Below are 19,423 nucleotides of genomic sequence, written 5' to 3' on the forward strand. Positions count from 1 at the left end.
AATCCATAGATCCATTGACAAGATCATTATTAGTGCTTGGGAGCGAGGGGGAGAAAGCCTTCTACTGCCAAAGAAGGTCTTATCTCTCCTGATTCCTTCTTTCTTAAAAATAAACAGGAATGTATTATCAATGGCCCCAACTCAGGAAAGCACTTAAGTATGTGCTTAGGTGGTTTGTTGAATTGGGATTTATACTTTTGTGTAAAAAAGCCTCAGTTAATATTATCAAGCTATCGTTATGGGAACAGTAACTCTTACCTGGTTCTAATCACGAGTGATCTTTTGAAAAGTTCCTTTTAACACAAAGAATTTTGCTCTGCCGTGTAATTAACAATTCCACATATAGTGTTTAATTAATCCCTACAAGTCACCCACAGGACCCATTAATGCTCTTTCTTCTCACCTAACCTTAAATATGCCAGTCTCCTGGGATAAAGGATTTAAAATGAACATCCTGGCAGAATTCATTGCCATGCTGATCAAGCATAAAACAGCCAGCAGTCTGGCTTACTCAGAGCATGAAGACAGAGTGCTAACTAGCAAGATTTGGAAGAGTTATATCAAGTTGCGGAAAACTTATCTTGCCTTCATACCTACTGAAAAGAGGCTAGAGCATACTAAACAGATTCAAACCAAACAACTATGTGTGGGGGAAAATATCACACAACTTTTGGAAAATTAATATTTTAAAAAAATAATCGAGTGTATTTGGAATTTACATTATTGTGAAGTTATGACTTTTACTTATTATTTGTTGATTGCTGACAATGTGCTAAGGGCTGTACAAGATTCATTTGTCCTTGCATGTTAAATATGTCTGAGTTTTGTCTCACTGGGTAAAATTTTCAAGTGAATTAGGTGCTTTCAGTGAATTAGATGCTTGTCTCATTTTCAAAAGCAATTTAAGCACTTAGGAGCCTTCATATGACTTGCACTGATAGGTAATCTCTTAGGCACCTAAGTCACTTTTGAAAAATGGGGTCTAGGTTCCTAAATCACAAGTCACTTTTGCACTGCTAGTTAGCTGCAATATGGGTGATTTAACTCTCCCCTAAAACCATCAGGTATGGGGCCACTTTGGGTGTCTGGACACAATGTTGACAATGAATTTTCAAGTCGACGTGAGCCCTGGTTACTCAGCACCTTTGAAAAGCAAGCTATTTATTTAGGTGATAAATATCAATGTAGATGCCAACTTTAAGCACCCAAGTTTGAAAGTTCTGGCCTTTGTCTCTCTCTACTTCATTTTAACCAATTTGCAAACCATTATAAACCTGTCAGAAAGGTGAAGATTGGACTGTTCAATGTATGATATGATCAGGATTTGGATTGGAGTTTTGGCAGTGTGGGCAGAGACAAAATCGCTGGATTTTGGAGATGTCATGAAAGAAGAAGGTGCAAGAATTTGGCAAAGCCTGAAGCTAAGAGCCAGGCTTAATTAACTGAGGCTTAATTGTTTACATATAGCTTTTAGATCCTCAGATGAAAGGTCCTATGGAATTGTAGAGTGTTATTACTACCGCTACAATGATTAATGTAAGCGTACAGGCCTAATCTGGGTAGGAACTAGAATGGGCTTCATTTGAAATACTCTAGCAAATAAAAAATGGTACTTTTCCTTTCGAAAATTCCTCAGGATGAAGCTTTAATAGAGTCCACCTGAATGGCTTTAAAAAAATAGATTTGCTTTGTTTAAAAAAGATGTCTTTTAAATACTCAAGCTCCTCTCTGCAACCTCATGAACTGTTTTTAATATTCATTATAACAATGTGGATGAGCTGCATATGCTTAGGACTGTTCAGATAAAGGTATTTTCTCTGTTCGTTCCTCTTTAAGGACTGTAACTGGTGCCACCCCTAATGTGATACTCTTCCAGGAATTATGTGGCAACACTGGAACAGCTAATTAGCAGGGCTGTGTGACACCACAGCCAGCAGCTTCAGCTTCCAGAAGCATTCCTTTAAGGGATGGGCAAGGATAGACAGGGGTGTTACGAAGACCACAGGCCCCATAAACCTGTGTTTTCTGGCTGGCTCATCCCATGTTCTAACCACAATGAGTCAAGCAAACTTCAAGGCACCATGGATAATGGTTTGGGTGAACTGTTTTTTTGTCTTACCATCTCATTAGGGAATCCCATCCAAAACATTCTCATTTATACACAGATAACCAATTAAATGTTTCTATCCAAATGAGGCTTTTATAGCAAAATATTTTCTGCAAGTAAATAGCTCATCGTTGAGCCTTAACGTTTTGGTGCTTTCTAAAGAAAGGTAAATGAAATATGTCCAAATCCAGTACCTTTATATTTGGTCACTACAGCTGAGTTGACACTAAGAGGTTCTTGGAAGGTGACAATGAGTGATGTGCTGCTTGTTACCATGAGACAGACATTGGTTGGCGCCTCAGGGGCTCCTGGGAGAGAAGAAAAAACATCAGGTTCATAGCACAACAAATCCTATTCAAACAACGTTTGTGTGTCTTCAAAGAACCAACTGAAAACCACCCGGCAATTGTGAGCTTTGGTTTGTAAGTGTTTGTGTTCCCTGCCTTTTGAACATTTTAATTAGTGCCCCAACTAACAATATCCTGCAGACACCATTTGTTTCTATCATGGTTTTCAGTTCCTTTGGCTTAAAAATATTTTCATGTACATATGTAACCCAATAAAACAGAATAATTTTAATGAAGTCAATGAAAAGTCCCTATAAATCTTTTGGGGCAGGTGGGAAGAAAGAAAAGGGACAAACAAAACTACTATAAAGAGCTACTTAAATCTTTAATATTTCACCAATAGATTCAAATGTATCAAAAGACAGAATTTTTTTTAATTTACATTATTCTGATTTAGAAATCACCAAGATTATTAGAGCTACTTGGTATGGTTTACCATGGTCATTCTAAAATGTGCTGTAGCATGAAATCTCTTTAACACTTTTAGATCAGTTCAAAGAATAATTCAGTTCAGAAATAAAATGAATTATCTATTGTTTGTAGGAAAAACTGGCAACCTCTTTGAACATGCAAATGATTCTGAAGCCATGCTGGGCGTGGATGATCTAGTTATCTAACTTTTTACATCTGATTTACAATAAAGACATTAAGCAAACTCTTGTCACGTAACATAACACATGATGGCTGATGGGCCAGATCCTCAACTGGTAGCACCATTGAATTAAATGAAGCTATCCTGACTCACACCACCTACAAATATGGCCTAATATATTTACTATTTTGTCACTGCAAGTAATTAACATTACTATGATATTTGTGGTATTTCCCACACCCTAATTCAGAGACTGCCATAAATACATTAGAGAAGTATTCTTGATTGTGTAATGCTCTTTACATAAAGTTAATTATTTGCAGATTTTTAGAAAGGTGGTTCTAAAGATGTTAGTGGTAACAACGATTGTATGTCATTGAATATATTACAGCAAAAAGGTCTAAAAGCTTATACAAATAGAAAGTTTTAGTCTCTAGTCTGCTCCTCTCCATGGGACACAATATGCCTTTCTGAACAGAAGCACATTTAGAGTGGCTAAAAAAGTTCCAAATTTTGAAACTGACTCATTTTCTTTGTTGAAGTATTACATTTAGATGTCAACAAATGGGATTAACTTTCCACAATTATCTGCGTGAAAACATCATTCTGTTGTTTCACCAACTACACAGCTGTTCAAAATTTTTCTCAAATGAAGATAAAAAGGTTACATTTCCCTCCCTTTTTCCTCAAATGTCCCTATTTTACAGCTATCTTTAATCACATTAAATGAAACCTGGAAGGAAAATGTAAAGAGAAGGAAACGGGGAAAGGGGTGTGGCATAGTGGTACAAGAATTAGATGTTGTACCAGGAACTTTTGGGTCTGATTATCTGAACAGTTTTGAGCACACAACTCCCATTCTGCACACATGCAATTGTCAGGATAATTGGGCCTCTCAAATTCTAGCACCAATTCCCTTTCCACTTTTGGACAGGTCACTTATGTTTCATTGCCCCAGTTTTCTCAGCTATAATCTTTAGCTACTTCCCAAGAGTGTCATGAGGATTGATTAGAACATCTTTGTACAGACAGAATTGCTCAACAAGTGTAAATTGTTCTTATTGAAAGCATATTCCTTTTATGCTTATAAACGACCTTGGTTCTACTTACTGGCATGCTCATAGCCTGCTTTCATGCGCTTGTATAGCCTGTATCTCCACTCCCACGCTTTTAGTTGTTTCTCTTTGTCTGTGTTGTCCATACTAAGACCTTCACTCATCACTTGTGCAGACAGCTCACTCACCCGCTGCTGGGCTTCCTGGACCAAGGTGTTCAAATGCATTGACCTGCTTTCCATATTAACAACTGCCAAGAAAAGGGAAAGGCAAGTGACTGCTTGATCTAGTGATAAAGTTCTGCCTTACACTAGAACAACCCATTTAAAGCCAAATCTTCTCCATCCTTTGAGTAGCCCTACAGTAGTGAACAGAGCCAGATGCTCAGTGGCATAAATTGGCAGTGCTCCATTGAAGTCAATGGATCTATGTCATCTCTACCAGCTGAGGATCTGGCCTGTTTAAATGAGACTAACCACATGAGTAAATTGAAGCTCACAGTATTTATCATATGCTTGAAAGTGTCTTAAGCCAATCATAATTACCCTACACCCTTTTCTTTAAGGTTAACAGATTATTACAAAAGATTAACAGTCAAAATTAAAGCTTTTCAGTTTTCACTCAACCTTTACTCGGTCATAAAAACTCATATGCTTCTAATGAAAAAAAGTTGTGGCTGTCTAGGGACAAAACACATAAAATACACAAATATCTAAAAGTCAAAAGAAACAGCTGTTGGAAGCCCAGGAAGGACGGTTTTGTGGTTAAGGCACTGGAGTAAAACTCAGGAGATCTGTGTTCAATTTCCTGCTCTGCTACAAACTTCTAGTCTGACCTTTGGCAATTCACTTTGTCTCCCTGTGCCTCTGCCTCCCATCTGTGAAAGAAGAGTACTAATAATTCATTTGCCTGACTTGTCTTGTAAGCACTTTGGAGCAGGGACTGTCTCTTAATGTACATGTGTGTGTGTGTACAGTGCCTAGTACTATTATTATTTAACATTTATATAGAAGTGGGGCTGACAGCACAACCAGATGTGGGCCCCATTTCACGAAATGCTGTATAAACATTCAGAAAATGATGACTAATCTAAAATGGGGCCCCAACCTCAGTCAAGGCCTCTGAGTACTCCTGTAATGCAAACCACTACCACGCCTGCATGGTGAATTTGGGTGGAGCAAACTTTTTTATAATTGCTCTTGTCCTGAAATATTGAGAGTCGTTTTTTCCAAAATATTTGCAATTTAGAAAATATGATTGGCAAAGCTGTTTAATTTTAAACAGCAGAGGAAAAGCAGTAACCAAGACAGTGATTAAAATTCAGGAGATAGTATAAAAGAGGAGGAGGAATCCTAAAATCACCCAAACTAATCTTGCTGTGGTGTGCAGTAACTTTTCAGAAGAACGGTCTGATTTTAACATCAGTGCCTTAATTGCCTTGGACCAAAAAAAAAAAGGGCCCCATTCATCAGAAATAATTTACTGCACCAAGCCACAGCTCTTAGCAATGCTGGGGGCAGATGTTGCTTAGGGACATGGCCAGGCCACTGGCTCCTTTATGTCTTTTATGGGATCTGAGCCAACCTTGCCAAAGAGCGAGTTGCAGTGACTATTTACTTCTCTAGTCAAAGAGGGAGCAAGACATCTTCAAGAATGCAAACATATGTGAGATGGGGCCAAGACGCTGACCTGTTGTGCCATAAAAAGCACCACACATAAGAACAAAAGTGGCCAGAACAGGGAGTTAAGTGATGCCTTCCATAGCTACTCCGCTCTAACAAAAAATCAATCCAGCAGCTCATGATACCGCAGAAGTTTTGCATCAGGAAAAAAGCAGAGTGTCACTCTGATATGTGTGTATATATATATGTGTGTGTACACATCTTTATTTCAAACCTCAGTATGATGACTGCAGTTTAGCCAGGAGCCCAAGGATAACCCTACTTACTAATGTGAAAAGTGCCATCGGGATTTAACCACCACAAGGGGAAGAGTAAAGAATCACTCAACACCTCTGATATCCTAAAGGTTTGGAAGAATGATCGTCTTTGGGGCTCTGCTTTCAGAAGTTGGCTTGCAGTCTCTCTCCTCCAAGTATGATCATTCTTCATGTGGCTGTCTCAGGACACATCGCCATGCTTACTGCAAGCTGTTAACATCTTCATAATTGGCCATCTTCTGTGAGACCAGCAAAGGGTGACAGACCTTCCTGGATCCATGCAAATGGGAAGCGTTGGGCATATCTGATCGTATACCAGGACTGAGAAGGAAGATTCTGTGGGTCAGATTCTCAGCTGGTGTAAACTGGCATTGGTCCAAGTTCCAGAGGATAATCTGACCTCATCTCCTTTATCAAGATTCTACTCTACAGTTGCCCAGGTCTTGGAAAGGTGTAGGATGTTCACAGGCAATGACCACTAGGCATTTACATTTTATTTGTATTTGTTTCGCATGAACGAGCAAGACAAGAACAAAGGATGAATAAAACCAGAGGAGGAGAGAGCGATTGGTTACATAGCACCAAGCGGACTCTGATAGCAGGGAAAGTAAAGTGATCTGCTTTCCATTTTTAAATGTAAATTTTCTAGGAGCGGCACTATATCCTTCCGCTTATCCGGTGCTTAAGAGAAGTGTGGGTTTGTGCAGGGGCTTGCTCAGGCCGGGCTCTGGGTGGAACTGGGAGTGGGAGTTGTTGCTTTTGGATTTCCACCCAGAAACCCAAGTAATACAGCTGGGAGGTTTATCACCTGTGTCCTCTTTAAAGCTACTGCCGTGCAGCTCTAAGGGGACTCAGCTGATGGCAGTGTGGTTCCTGCCGGACTCCTGCTACTAGTGTGTGCGTGGGGAAGGGGAGGGAGGAAAGATCAGGAGCTATCCTTGTAGGAAGGCTGCTATCTTTGCTTGGAATGGGGGCGGGGGGCGGGGGTCCTTTAGCTCTGAATTGCCGAGATCTGTGAGGGTTGGTAGGGGGCATACCCTCCACAACCCACAGCTCCCTAACTCCTTCACTAGAGGGGACGGCGCCAGGAAAGCTCTCCAAGAAGGACCTCAGGGAGATTTCCACACTGTGGCGCACTCCTGTGTGTGTCTTGCTGGGATGGGCGAGGAAGGAAGAACTTTCCTTTGCGCCTTACTCGGGGAACACTCCCACTGAGGGAGGGTTTCAGGGTCTGGCCCACTGTGAAGGCCAGGGGAAGGCCACGCTGCCCCGAAGAGGAAACGAAGAATTCTGAGTCTCACCTGTAGCTGTCACATGACAGAAAAGGATGATGGCGTTTAGAGTGCCTGCCTGCCAGGGGCTGTTCTGGGTGGAGACAGCGGGAAGAGTGGCCTGGTACATGAACCCACACAGCCCCTTGAACCACAGAAAGGGTCTGAAACGAGGCAGCCAGCCAGGGGCCAAGTTTATACATGGCCAGCTGCCCAACAGTCTTGGTTCTACCTCCAAATCCCTCTGCAACTCCGCCTGTATAGATCTCCATTCAGTGCCCGCTGAAGTCAATGAGAATCTTTCCACTGGGTGTCGGATCAGGCCCACAGAGCCCAGGTGGAGTGGATTTCACTCTAACAGAGTGGTGCAGGTGGAGTGGATTTCACTCTAACAGAGCAGGCTAAATATAGGAAGCAAGGTGGAGGGGCCGTGAAGTGTGGAACGGCGGCAGAATAAGGGCAAACAGAGAGCGATTACCGCCAGCTTCAAACAAGGGAGACAAATACAGAGGTGCTGAAAACCTTTGCTTCGAGCATTGAACACGACATTTTGATTTTCACTTTCAAGCAGTGACTTTAGATCCTCCAGGACAGAACCCGAACGATTTGGTTTTTATTTAGAAAGCCTGGACCATTATTTCAACCAGAAGAACTGAAAATCAAGATAAGTGAAGTGGAAATTTGGTGGGTATATTTTGAAATGGAAATGAGGTGGTTATATATTCATATTCTCTGTGTTCATAGGCATGTTTGCATTAATTACAGGAAATGAATACTAATTTATGATTGCCCCTGCTCGCCATCAGACTGCATTTATTTACAGATGAGGTCAATGAAAAATTAGTTTAGTCTTTTTTTTTTTTACTGCTGTTTAGAACACTCAAGACTGTGTTTTCCTCTAGATTTGTCATGGTTAATGAATGTTGCTTCAGCAGTCAATCATGTACTCTAAATGCTGTCACACTTTTTTTTTAAAGCCTCAGTCATGAACCATGACAGAAAAATAAACAAATAAATATAAAGCAAAAAAAAAAAAAAAAAAACCCTCTTTTCACTGAGCAGCTACACTATGCAAAAAATCTCCTGGGAAGGTTAAAGGAGGCCAGAATAAATGATAATATAAGTGTTGTGGACATAGAAAAGCAATAAAATTGTACCAACACTGAGGGTCTGGCAAAAAATCCCAACAACACACACACACACACACTCACACACGCACTCACACACACTCTCCAGTGAAAAATTGGCAATGTGACTAGCCTCAAGGTGCAATTTCCTGGAGCACTGACATTGACATGCCAGTACTAAATGTTGTTAATTTAACTAACTTCAAATTAATGACACAGTCTGCTGTGTCTGAACCCTTCACACACGGTCTCATTATAGTCTTGCTGGGAATGTCCTAAATATATGCACTGACAGTTCAAAACAAATTCCTATGTATTTGTGTATTTTTAGCCAAAAGTAAGGCGTCAGAGTTTGTGTCATGGTTTAAAGTTGATTAATTGACTTGGTTTAGTCGTCCCCCCCCGTCCCACGAAGGAAGACAAAGGATAGTTTTATAACCACAGTAAGTGCTACTGGTGGTCCAGTATAGTGAGGCGGTGTATTCTGGGCAGAGTTTTCATTGGTGTCGTTACCGTAGATTTACTGATGCCATCCCACCAGCTCATTGCTACTGGGCTGTCACATTGCCTGGCCCAAAGCCCATCCAAGAGAATGGAAAGTCTCCCATTCACCCCATTGTGCCCTGGGTCGGGCCTAAGCCTGTGGTAATCTGATTTTAATGGGACTGTTGGCTCAACAGAAGATTGGGAATTAACGCCTGAGGTACTGGCAATGGCTTGAAAATACATTCAGTGGCACACCTCTGCACTCCTTGCTACCTCGTCGGGATGTCATGGCATGGACCAGAATAATCTTCCAATTCTTCCATAGACATAATAGTCCATCTTCTTGTTTCCTATACTCTCTGCCATTAAGGACCCATGATCTTCATATTACTGACTACATATTGCCTAAAGATTTCCCACTGTTGCTCACATCAGTTCAGCTCCACCGGCGTTAATAATGTTAAATGGCCCCAGAGTGGATGGGGTGCTGGCTGTGGCAGTCGCTTTTAACATAGTTATTTAGCTCTGTTAACCCTGCCAGCAGATGGTAGCCCCTCTTATACATTTAGAAGGCCTGATTCTCATTTTCCCTGAGGCTCTTTTATACTGGCTGAATGGCATAAATGGGCCATGGTGTAAATAGGAATTAGGAGCCAGATTTTTAAAGCTATTTAGCTGCCTAAAATGCAGCAAGACACCTACTGGGTGCCCAATGGGAGTTAGGCACCTAAGCACTTTTGAAAATCCCACCAGCACCTATCTACAATTATAGGTTCCTAAATAGCTAACAAAATCTGACCCTAAATCTATAGAGTTTAAGGCCAGACCAACTGATCTAAGTTGACCTCCTGCATAACCCTGGCCAGGTAACTGAACAGGATTGAGTCCAGTAATTTATTGTTAGGGCTTCTGTTTTTCAGTATTAATTTCATTTTTCGCAGTTCATTTTTTAGCAACTTGAGTTCTATGTTGATGTGCAAACAATGGGGGTTTTCACTTTATATATACTGTCCTTAGAAGATTTTTGGGGGGTACATCACAAAATTCTACCATAAAATAGTAAAAGTAAAAAAGTAAAAGTGATAGATCTACTTTAATTTTTATTTTTTGTATTAAAAATGACTTACACGTTAGTTTAAACTTTATATCTTTGTTATGGTTCCCTGGTTTAGCATTTAGTGCATTTCATATACTTCCCCCTAGCACGAGGCCGACATTTTTTACAATACATATTTTCCATAAATAGCGGCTAATATTTAATAAAAAGATAAAATAATAAACATACACTTACCGTTATCTAAAGAAATTGTGACCTTTCCCATCACATTAATATCCCAATGTAGTAAAAAAGTACAATGTTTATGAAGTCAAGAACAGGCATTTCCATCTTCAAGGAAAATGGATTTTAAAATTTTTTAATAATTTTTTAATTGCATTCACAATCTGTAATGCAGGACTGTTGTAAATCCTGTATGCATGTACAGTTCTCCCTGTCTACGCAATGTCCATTGGAATGTAGGAATTTGCTGCACTCAGTAGTTGAGGCAGATTGGAAGTACTCAGCATAAATGAATGTTAGATACAAATCAGGGAGCAGGGACATTGACTACGTAAACAATCTGCACTGGGAAAGAGGGGAAGTCAGCATGAACTGAGTGACCATTTCAGTATTTTTTCGGGTGTTTAAACACTAATTTCTTCTTTTTTTCCTTTTTTTTTTTTTACATTGGGGTGTGTTTTATAGCTGTTTATTGGTTAAAACCTAAAATCAAAAGCCCTACGTAGAGTTGAACTATAGCATATACTTTAGAAAGACATCTTGTCTCTATTGAAAGACAAGTAAATGATTAATTGGCCACTTGGCTTGGTATATTTACACGAGGGCTTCCAATGTTACTAACACTAGTGCCCCTGAACCGGTTTTAGCAGCAGTGGGACATTTTTAAACAACATACCTAAAGCAGACAGGCCCATAGAGCAGTGTGACTCATTGAGAGATAGGATGCAGTCAGTTCAGAGATGCTGCTTTTTGCTATGCACCTTTCATCCCAGAGAGCTTTAAAAGGAAGAGTTAAACAAGCCTCAAAACATAAAACTAATCCTTATGATGGAGATTACTGAAAATACCAAGATAACTTCTGCTACTGTATTGGTAATTGTCAAGTATTTAATGATGCCTAACCTATAGCATCATATAAACTACCATCGACTAAGGTCTTGTCTACACTGTGCATCAGTTTGCACTCGAGGAGTGTAAATTCTAGTGTGCACGGGGCTGTCTCACAATAGCTACTACCATAACAATATCACTGATAAATATGGATCCTGTGCCTACATGGAATACATATGTCTTCATGTGTCTACACAGCTATACCTATGTAGACTCCTGTGAGACACACAGAACCAGCAAAAGTGAGCAACTACGTCTGGACATTACTGAGGCCGCTCGCATATTATTCTGGTGCGTTGCCTCATTATGGCACCCAGCAAACAGCTAACTTTGTCCCCGGATCCATTTAAAGCAAGTCTCGAGGTTGGGATTTGCTTGGTTGGTAGGCTGCACTCCCGTGGCTGACACACGAGACAGGAAAAACCTGCTGAGCTTGTGGCTCAGTAAACAAATACTCCTGCAACTGTCTCTGGTTGTCGTGGTGCCACTGCTGCTTGTATTCATCTTAAAAACAAAAGTGGACTGACTTGTCTAGTTTATGTAATTTAATTAAACCTCCCAGAGCAAGATGAAGCCCTTAGCGTGGATTATTTAAAGCAATGCAATTTGGATTCTGCTATACTTACAGTGTGGGCTTTCCTTCGCGCCAAGCCTCAGAAGGATCCTAGCGATAGGCACATTGTTTGTCAGGATAGCAATGTCCAAGGGAGTTAATCCCTCACTATTTGGTGTGTTTAGATCCAGCTCCTCTGGCGTATATTGATAGAGGAGAATCTGAACCGTGTCCAAATCTTGCTGTTCCACGGCCTCAAACATAGCTTCATTGCACTGGAAATTCTGTATATCAGCAACAGCAGAAATTAGTTACAATTTATTTTGTACCCTGTTAGAGTGAGCCTTGGCCCAGTCCTACAGCCCAAGCAAAAAGACTACAGGAAGGGCCCTACCAGTAGTTTAGCATCTGCTGGGGATGTGCAAATTATTTTCAACAAAACCCATCTCCCATTGCTTCATTATACAGTTGAACTTAGGTCAGGTATGTTGGAAGGTTCAATGACATTCACAAACCTTCCAAAGCAAATCTGAGCTGATTTGCAGGTTTATCCTGAAACCAAGCCAGAGAAATGATCTTTTCTGGTTTAGATGTGAAACTGAGTGAAAGTTTGTGGTTTTGGCCAAGGGTTTGATGCTGAGTTTGTTCAGACTCCACGACTCAAAGCAAAAAACTGGGGAGGTGTAACCCCAGGTAATCAAAATCCAACTAAAATAAAGCAAAACTCCAAAAGCTTTTCACAGCTCTATCATGAGCTGGTAGCAGGCACGCATTCTGAAATTGCTCATAAATTCTGAACACTTCAGGATTTATTTATTCTTCCATAGTACCAAAAAGCCCTAGTCATGAAGCAGGACCCCTCTGTGCTAGGCGCTGAACAAAAAACAACAAAAAAGGCGATCCCTGCCCCAAGGGACTTCCACTGTAATTACAAGACAAGAGACAATAAATGGATATAGACTGATAGGAGAGTAAAAAAAGAAAAAGAGAGATCATATTGGTCAGCATGGTAGGCAGGGATCTCTGCATGCTAGCAGCATAGCTGGCTTGTCTTTACTGCTTAGCCTGGAATTATAACTCAAGTTTTGCCTATAACCTGACTCCCATCAACACACACAAAAAAATCTCTCACTCAAGTTAAATGGTACATCTACACTGTAGTCTTAGCCCATGCACACACTGTTGCCCACATCCCTCTACTGTCCACACACAAAACCTCCAAGCATGTGCTTATTTGTGCTTTGAACCTGTGCTTGCTTGCCCAGCTGAGGGTATGGGATAAAATCCAAACTGTTCTTTAGCTCAGGCTAGAATCCACCCACTTTGCAGTGAGGAGTCAAGCAAGATCACTCAAGTGCCACTTGTCCTCCAATGTCCTTCCCATAATTCCCCCTGAGGGACAGACAAATTCTCCCACCACTGACAGAATTGACGGGGAAAGAATCCTAGACTGCCTCAGCACAAAGAACCATGGGATATGCCCCCGGAGACACATGAGTGACAGCAGAAACAGTGAGGATACAGTAATGCAGGTAGGGCTTTGCTGGGGAAATGCTAACACTGTGGCCCGGCTGACACACGTGCCAACCATCTGGAATAACTTTGCATTATAGCCATACCCACAACGACTCGGTGGCTGCTAATGCAATCCCTCTGTGCAACTCGCCTATGGCTCTGCAGTAAAGTCAGTCTCACTTGAGCGAGGGTAGGTTAGCTCGAGTGCAATAACTTGAGCGTACCGACTCCAGCCAACTGTTGTAGTGAAGACAAGCCATAGGTCATTTTTAAATACCTGATCATTTCATATTCAGCTTCCAGAGCAAAACTGCGACTAGAAGAGGGCTTGAAACACAGTGAAGCTTGTCGTCATTAGGTAAGAAGAGGGGATGGGACTGAAGCAGATTAACTGCCTGGATACTTCCAAAAGATTGGCAAGTAACCAAATACGTGCATCTGTGTGGTACTCAGAAAATGCAGATTGAGTGGGTGAGCACCTGAAAAATGTATTATTAGCATCTTCTCCACTATTCTAGGCTAGAAAAGAACAATCAGGGCCCTCTTTCCCATCAACAACAGATATATGAACTAGGAGGAGAGATAAAGGAAGAGTGGGTAGGATGCAAAGAAACATATCACTCCTTAATTGAGCTGGGGAGAAGCAGGTGCAGGAAGCTCACATGGCCTGCAGGGTTTTTGTTTATGAAAGCATCCTTCTAGTGCTCTAGAGTGGTGACATGTTATTTGCCAAGTTACTTTAAATTCCCTTTCAGTGTCCCTTTGTGATAATTACCCAATAGCTTTCTTCTTTTAAAAGTGAATTATTAGAAGCAAGCAGCTCAGCTGTGCAGAGAGAGCTCAGCATGCAGCCATAGAAGGGAGCTACGATTTGGGTGGACGTATGGGAGTGTTAAAGAAATACTTTGATGACAGTGAGAGAGAGCTGTAGAGTCAGGGCTGAAGCGTGGCTCTCCCTCACTGCTGGAGGCGGAAATGTTACAGCGGCAGTCTGCCCAGCACACTCTCTAGCAATCCCACTTGGCCTATTGAAGGAGAAGCATTGCTGAACTCTGTGTTCAGGCCCTCATTGCTGCAGGAAGGGGCCTTGGGGAGCGTGGGAGGGATGTAAGGGGATAAATGAAGGGATTATGAAGACTCCCAGGAGGCATCTGTGGACCTCTAGAAGAAAATAATTATTGCCTGTGAAAGGGAAGCTCTGATAACATTGGACAGAGCCAGGCGCAGTGCAGCAGATGAAATGACTTATATTCTCCAGTGTGTCTTCAATTCTGGGGTGCCTGACTTGGGACCAAGGGGGGCCAATTTTCAGAGTTGCTGAGTATCCACAGCTGACATGGAATTCAGCTGAAGCTGCGGGTGATTTGCACTTCTGAGAAACAGGCCCAAAGTGTCTCGAGTTGGGCACCCAAACATTAGCCCTATACTAGCTTTTCCAGACAGTTCTGCTAGAGGATCTTTAACACCTGTCAATGGTATTGTGGTATTAATACACCACTATTTGTTCCACATTCTGTGGTAGGCTCTGTGATATATGCTATGTCCTAGGATGAGATCCCCAACTCCAGATCAATAGATATGAGCTGTGAAGCAGAACAAACACAAAACAACAAAGACATTTCACACAGCAACATTTTCAAATTTTGTTTGTTATGGGTCAGCTGAAACGTTTCATTCCCGTTTCAACTTTTTGAAAAAAAATTTATATTATAATTTATAGTGTAAATATTGAAATGGAAAAAAAAATCAAGATGTTCCTAATGTTTTGACCTTATGGAAACACTTGGTTTCAAAGTTTTGTCTTTTTAAAAACAAACCATTGTTGAAACCTGCTTGTTCCAGCACAAGGTTTAGTTTTCAACGAAATGGCATTTTCAGATGGAAAAAGGGTTCTGTCGGAACATTTTTTGATCATCTCCAGCTATGATGTTCTGAACAAGCACAAAACTACCTTGATCCATATACAATAACTTTATTGGAAACAATGTAACGACACAGAGCACCTTCTGCTTAGAGAAAACATGGACATTGCTCAACATGGGAAATACAAGAAATATTGCAGCTACTCAGATGATGTTATCTACACGTTTTAAAAGGCAGCCATTGTAACCTGTTCTATCATGATATACTAAATGTGGTGGTCCACCTGAATAGAGATTAGCAGTATTTAAAATAGTCTTTAACCAAAATTTTCACCAGTTTCATTTCACCTCATCTACAACAAACCAAACACATTTGTATTAGACTTTCCAAGCGTCTCTACAGAGGTTATATAATAGATCACACCTGTTACTTTCAAAATAGGTCTTTTTGCATGTTTTATCTTGGAAGACCAAGACACAAAACCGAGAGATAAACATTTCTCTCTGCAGATTTTCAAGCAACTCCATTGTATAAATATTACTCAGGAAAGAAACTCATGATAATGATCCTCTAATTAATTCTCCTTGTATTTAATATAAGGAATTCTAAGAGTCAGATTTCATATATCTACCAAGTGCTTTGATATTAGTGGGATGGATGCAAGAGAAAAAATTTAAAATGATAGATGAAGGAATGGCAGATAGTTAGACAGATGGCTACAGATTATCATCTAAATCTAATCTAATCTAGAATTATCTAAAACATAACTTGAAAGGTTTTAAAGGCAAACTGTCACTGATGGGGGCACACCTAAAATAAATGTAAGAAAAGATCCTGTCACATATTTCTCAATTATAAGGCAAAGCCTAAAATGAAAGAAATTTTTACTGCAATGCAGCAGTTGCCTTGCACTCCACACATCTGCTCTCCTGCATTTCTAATACTTGATTTTGGATCACTCTGATATTAGAACTCAGCACTTCCTCCATGTGTTTTGTGGGGATCCCCTCCCACCTTAGACGATAAAACTCTTTGTTTAGAAAAGAGAAAACATATTCCTTAGTGGCAAGATCCTGAAACATGTGGATTGTCTTCAACTCCCATTGAAGTCAATGGAAATTAGATATAATTACATGTATTTAATAGCTCTATGCTATCTAGGCACATTTAATGTGTTTTAAATTGGGTCATTAACATTCCAGATAAGAAGAGCAAAAGGACTATACTCCTTTGCTCCCTGAGCTTTATGACTAAGGATGGAGAACCATCATCTATATCCTACAGAAACCCCCTTTATATTAAAAATTACAGCTGGAAAATAATGCCACTTTTGTTTTTCCCTAAATGTTTGGACATTAAAATAAATTCATTTCAGTCAAGTTTGCACCCTCCTCAAGTTCATTTTCTGCGAATGTTTGAGCCCTCCCTTTTACTGTCACATACATTAACAGAAAGCAAAATTCAAAATGAATTTCAGAAAAAGCATCAGAAACATTTGCATGTTCATCCAATAACAATACCAGTACAATGAACATTATATAGTTAGTTTTTATGGAGAACTATTTAAGCACCAAATATTATCATCAACTTACTGTGTCTTTCCTGTTACATTCTAAGCTCAAAATCAGTCTTATGGACATTGCATCATTTAGAGGCAATCCTTGCATTAGGAACAAGCAGAAAAATTAATATGGCTTTATGATTTGGTGGAAATTGTGCAGTCTGAATCATGTAGCTGAACTGAATTCAGGGGTGTTACTCTGGATTTCGAGTCTGTAATTGACAGCAGAATTTGGCCCTTTCTTATTCCAATGTATAATATGTTTATACGTATGGTATCAGACAGCAGACTGGGTGCTATACAGCTGCTGAACCTAAAACCAGTTCTGGGTGAATACTGCAAAAAAATTATTGGGGAACTTTGATGGGATTTTTTTTTTTTTAATTCAGCCTCAATAAAGCCTCAATTCAGCAAACTTTCCCTATTCCTCAAAGCAATTAAGCACATGCTTAAATTTAAGTGTATGTCTAACTCCTGTTGACTTTCATGAGACTTAAACATATGCTTAAAGTTAAACAAAGGCTAACGGGTCACATTTTCAAAGGTATTTAGGCCTAAAGATGCCAATAAGTGCCCATGAGATTTACATAGGTGCTGCTCAAAAATCATACTAGGCTCCTCTCTATATCTTTAGTTGCCTAAATACCACTGCAAATGGGCCCTAAATTCTTTACTGAACAGAGATGGGCCTAAGCATGTGCTTAAGTGCTTTCCTGAATTGGGGCCTACATTAGTTTAACCCAAAATGCAACTATGAAAGTTCATAATCACACAGAAAACCTGATGCAGAGTTGCACTCATCTAGACAAGGAGCACAGCATGTCTGGTAACCTCCTGTCTGCATCCAATCGAAACAGTGGAGGCCAAATTGCAAATATTCTGAGTGAACAATTCAGAAGCAACTGATAGGCTGAAAAGCATTTGCATGAAATAATTGTCTAATAGTTTTGAACACTGAGGGAAAAAATAATGGAAATTGTGATCTGTTCTGTCTACTTAGGTACTTATATAGCCCTCATCATCTTATCTGAGCATCTCACAATAATTGACAGGTTTTATCCTCACAATTTATTTGCACACGAGGGAGCAAAATATTGCCTCTCATTTTAGAGAATGGAAAGAGTAGATTAAGGAACTTGCCCCTGGTTGCACTTGGTATCTGCAGCTGAGCTAGGAATTAAACTGAAGTCCCAGTCCAGTACTCTAGCCACTAGACCGTCCTTCTTCCTGTTAGTGTGCAGTTTGCAAATCAGAAGTATCTTTACATACTACCTCAGTTAATGCAAATAGTTCTGCAAACTCTTATCCTTAGTATTTGCCATATTATTCAGTCACCTGCAGTTCCTGGAGATGGAATTCAAATGAGAGAAAGGACTGTGATATCAACAAACTGACATGTTCAACTTCAAACCATCTGGTATCATCAAAATGATTCAAAAGTGCCTTCTGACTTCATTTGCACCTACAGGAGTACAGTATTCTTCTTCACTGGGGAAACACCACTGGGAGCAAACAGTCTCTGAAGGTACAGTTCCAAGCGATCAAGTGCAGTTTAGGGACAATTCTCATGTTTCTCCTCCCTTAACAGTTGCTCTACAAGATTAAATTTATTTAGGTGTTACACAGATGCAAAAATATATCTATAGAAAAGGACCTCAGCACTGCTTTGCTGTAAGCAATAGCTATGTTCCAGCATAGTGATTCAGTGCTGTGTGTTTAAAAATGCAATCTTATGTAGCTAGATTAAAACATAGCCCACTTTTCAAAGCTATTCACTTTAGGTTCTTTAGAAAAGTCCACTAGAATCATAGAATCATAGAATATTAGAGTTGGAAGGGACCTCAGGAGGTCATCTAGTCCAACCCCCTGCTCAAAGCAGGACTAACCTCAGCTATATCATCCCAACCAGGGCTTTGTCAAGCCTCAGCTTAAAAACCTCTAAGGATGGAGATTCCACCACCTCCCTAGGTAACCCATTCCAGTACTTCACCACCCTCCTAGTAAAAAACTTTTTCCTAATGTCCAACCTAGACCTCCCGCCCTGCAACTTGAGACCGTTGCTCCTTGTTCGGTCATCTGCCACCACCGAGAACAGCCTAGCCCCCTCCTCCCTGGAACCCCCTTTCAGGTAGTTAAAGGCCGCTATCAAATCCCCCTCACTCTTCCCTTTTGCAGACTAAACAAGCCCAGTTCCCTCAGCCTCTCCTCATAAGTCCTGTGCTCCAGCCCCCTAATCATTTTGGTTGCCCTCCGCTGCACTCTCTCCAACTTGTCCACATCCTTTTTGTAGTGGGGGGCCCAAAACTGGACACAATATTCTAAATGCGGCTGTATGGTTCTGTAGCAGGAAGCAAAACGTTGAACTCGTTCCGGCAAGGAATTGCTTTGACAAACACGAGTGCAAGAATAAAGCAATTTTGGGAGGTGGCAGGACAACACATTTCTTGAATGGAAAGTGCTGCATAAAAAGAATGAGGAGGAAACTGTTCACTAGCAGAGGATTAGCAAAGGGTCTACAAATCCTGTTCTCTTACCTGGAAATTTGATTTAAATCAATGTGTAAATCCTACACCACAAACGTCCTTTACATTGAGTCTTAGGATTAAAAAACATATCAGCCAACACCTTGATATGTCATATTTTTACTCCTTACTGGTGGTTTCCTGACTATTTTCCACAGCTAACGCTGAGAACAACAGACAATGGGTTGATTGGCTTGCTCAGCAGGCATCTGATCCAAAGCCCACTGTGGTGAGTGGGAATCTTGTCATTGATTTCTATGGCTGTTGGCTCGGGCCCTGGATTGCGGATGGGTTATAGAGACTTTCACCTCTAGC

At 40.6% G+C, this 19,423-nt stretch overlaps 1 protein-coding gene across 1 annotated transcript in view; it reads right to left on the minus strand.

Moving 5' to 3' along the window:
- Window positions 1-19,423, minus strand: part of ANKFN1 (ankyrin repeat and fibronectin type III domain containing 1) — a 231,438-nt gene that overhangs the window by 65,941 nt on the left and 146,074 nt on the right. Inside the window, exons 5-7 of the mRNA XM_067547819.1 lie at window positions 11,721-11,931; window positions 4,157-4,351; window positions 2,302-2,415 (exon numbers count right to left, since the gene is read on the minus strand). Coding sequence (XP_067403920.1) covers window positions 2,302-2,415; window positions 4,157-4,351; window positions 11,721-11,931 — 520 coding nt within the window. The remainder of the gene's footprint in view (window positions 1-2,301; window positions 2,416-4,156; window positions 4,352-11,720; window positions 11,932-19,423) is intronic.

This window comes from Emydura macquarii, unplaced genomic scaffold (genome assembly GCF_026122565.2).
Source record: "Emydura macquarii macquarii isolate MOO-44397 ecotype Brisbane River unplaced genomic scaffold, CSIRO-AGI_Emac_v2 contig_1230, whole genome shotgun sequence".
NCBI classification, from domain to species: Eukaryota; Metazoa; Chordata; order Testudines; family Chelidae; genus Emydura; species Emydura macquarii.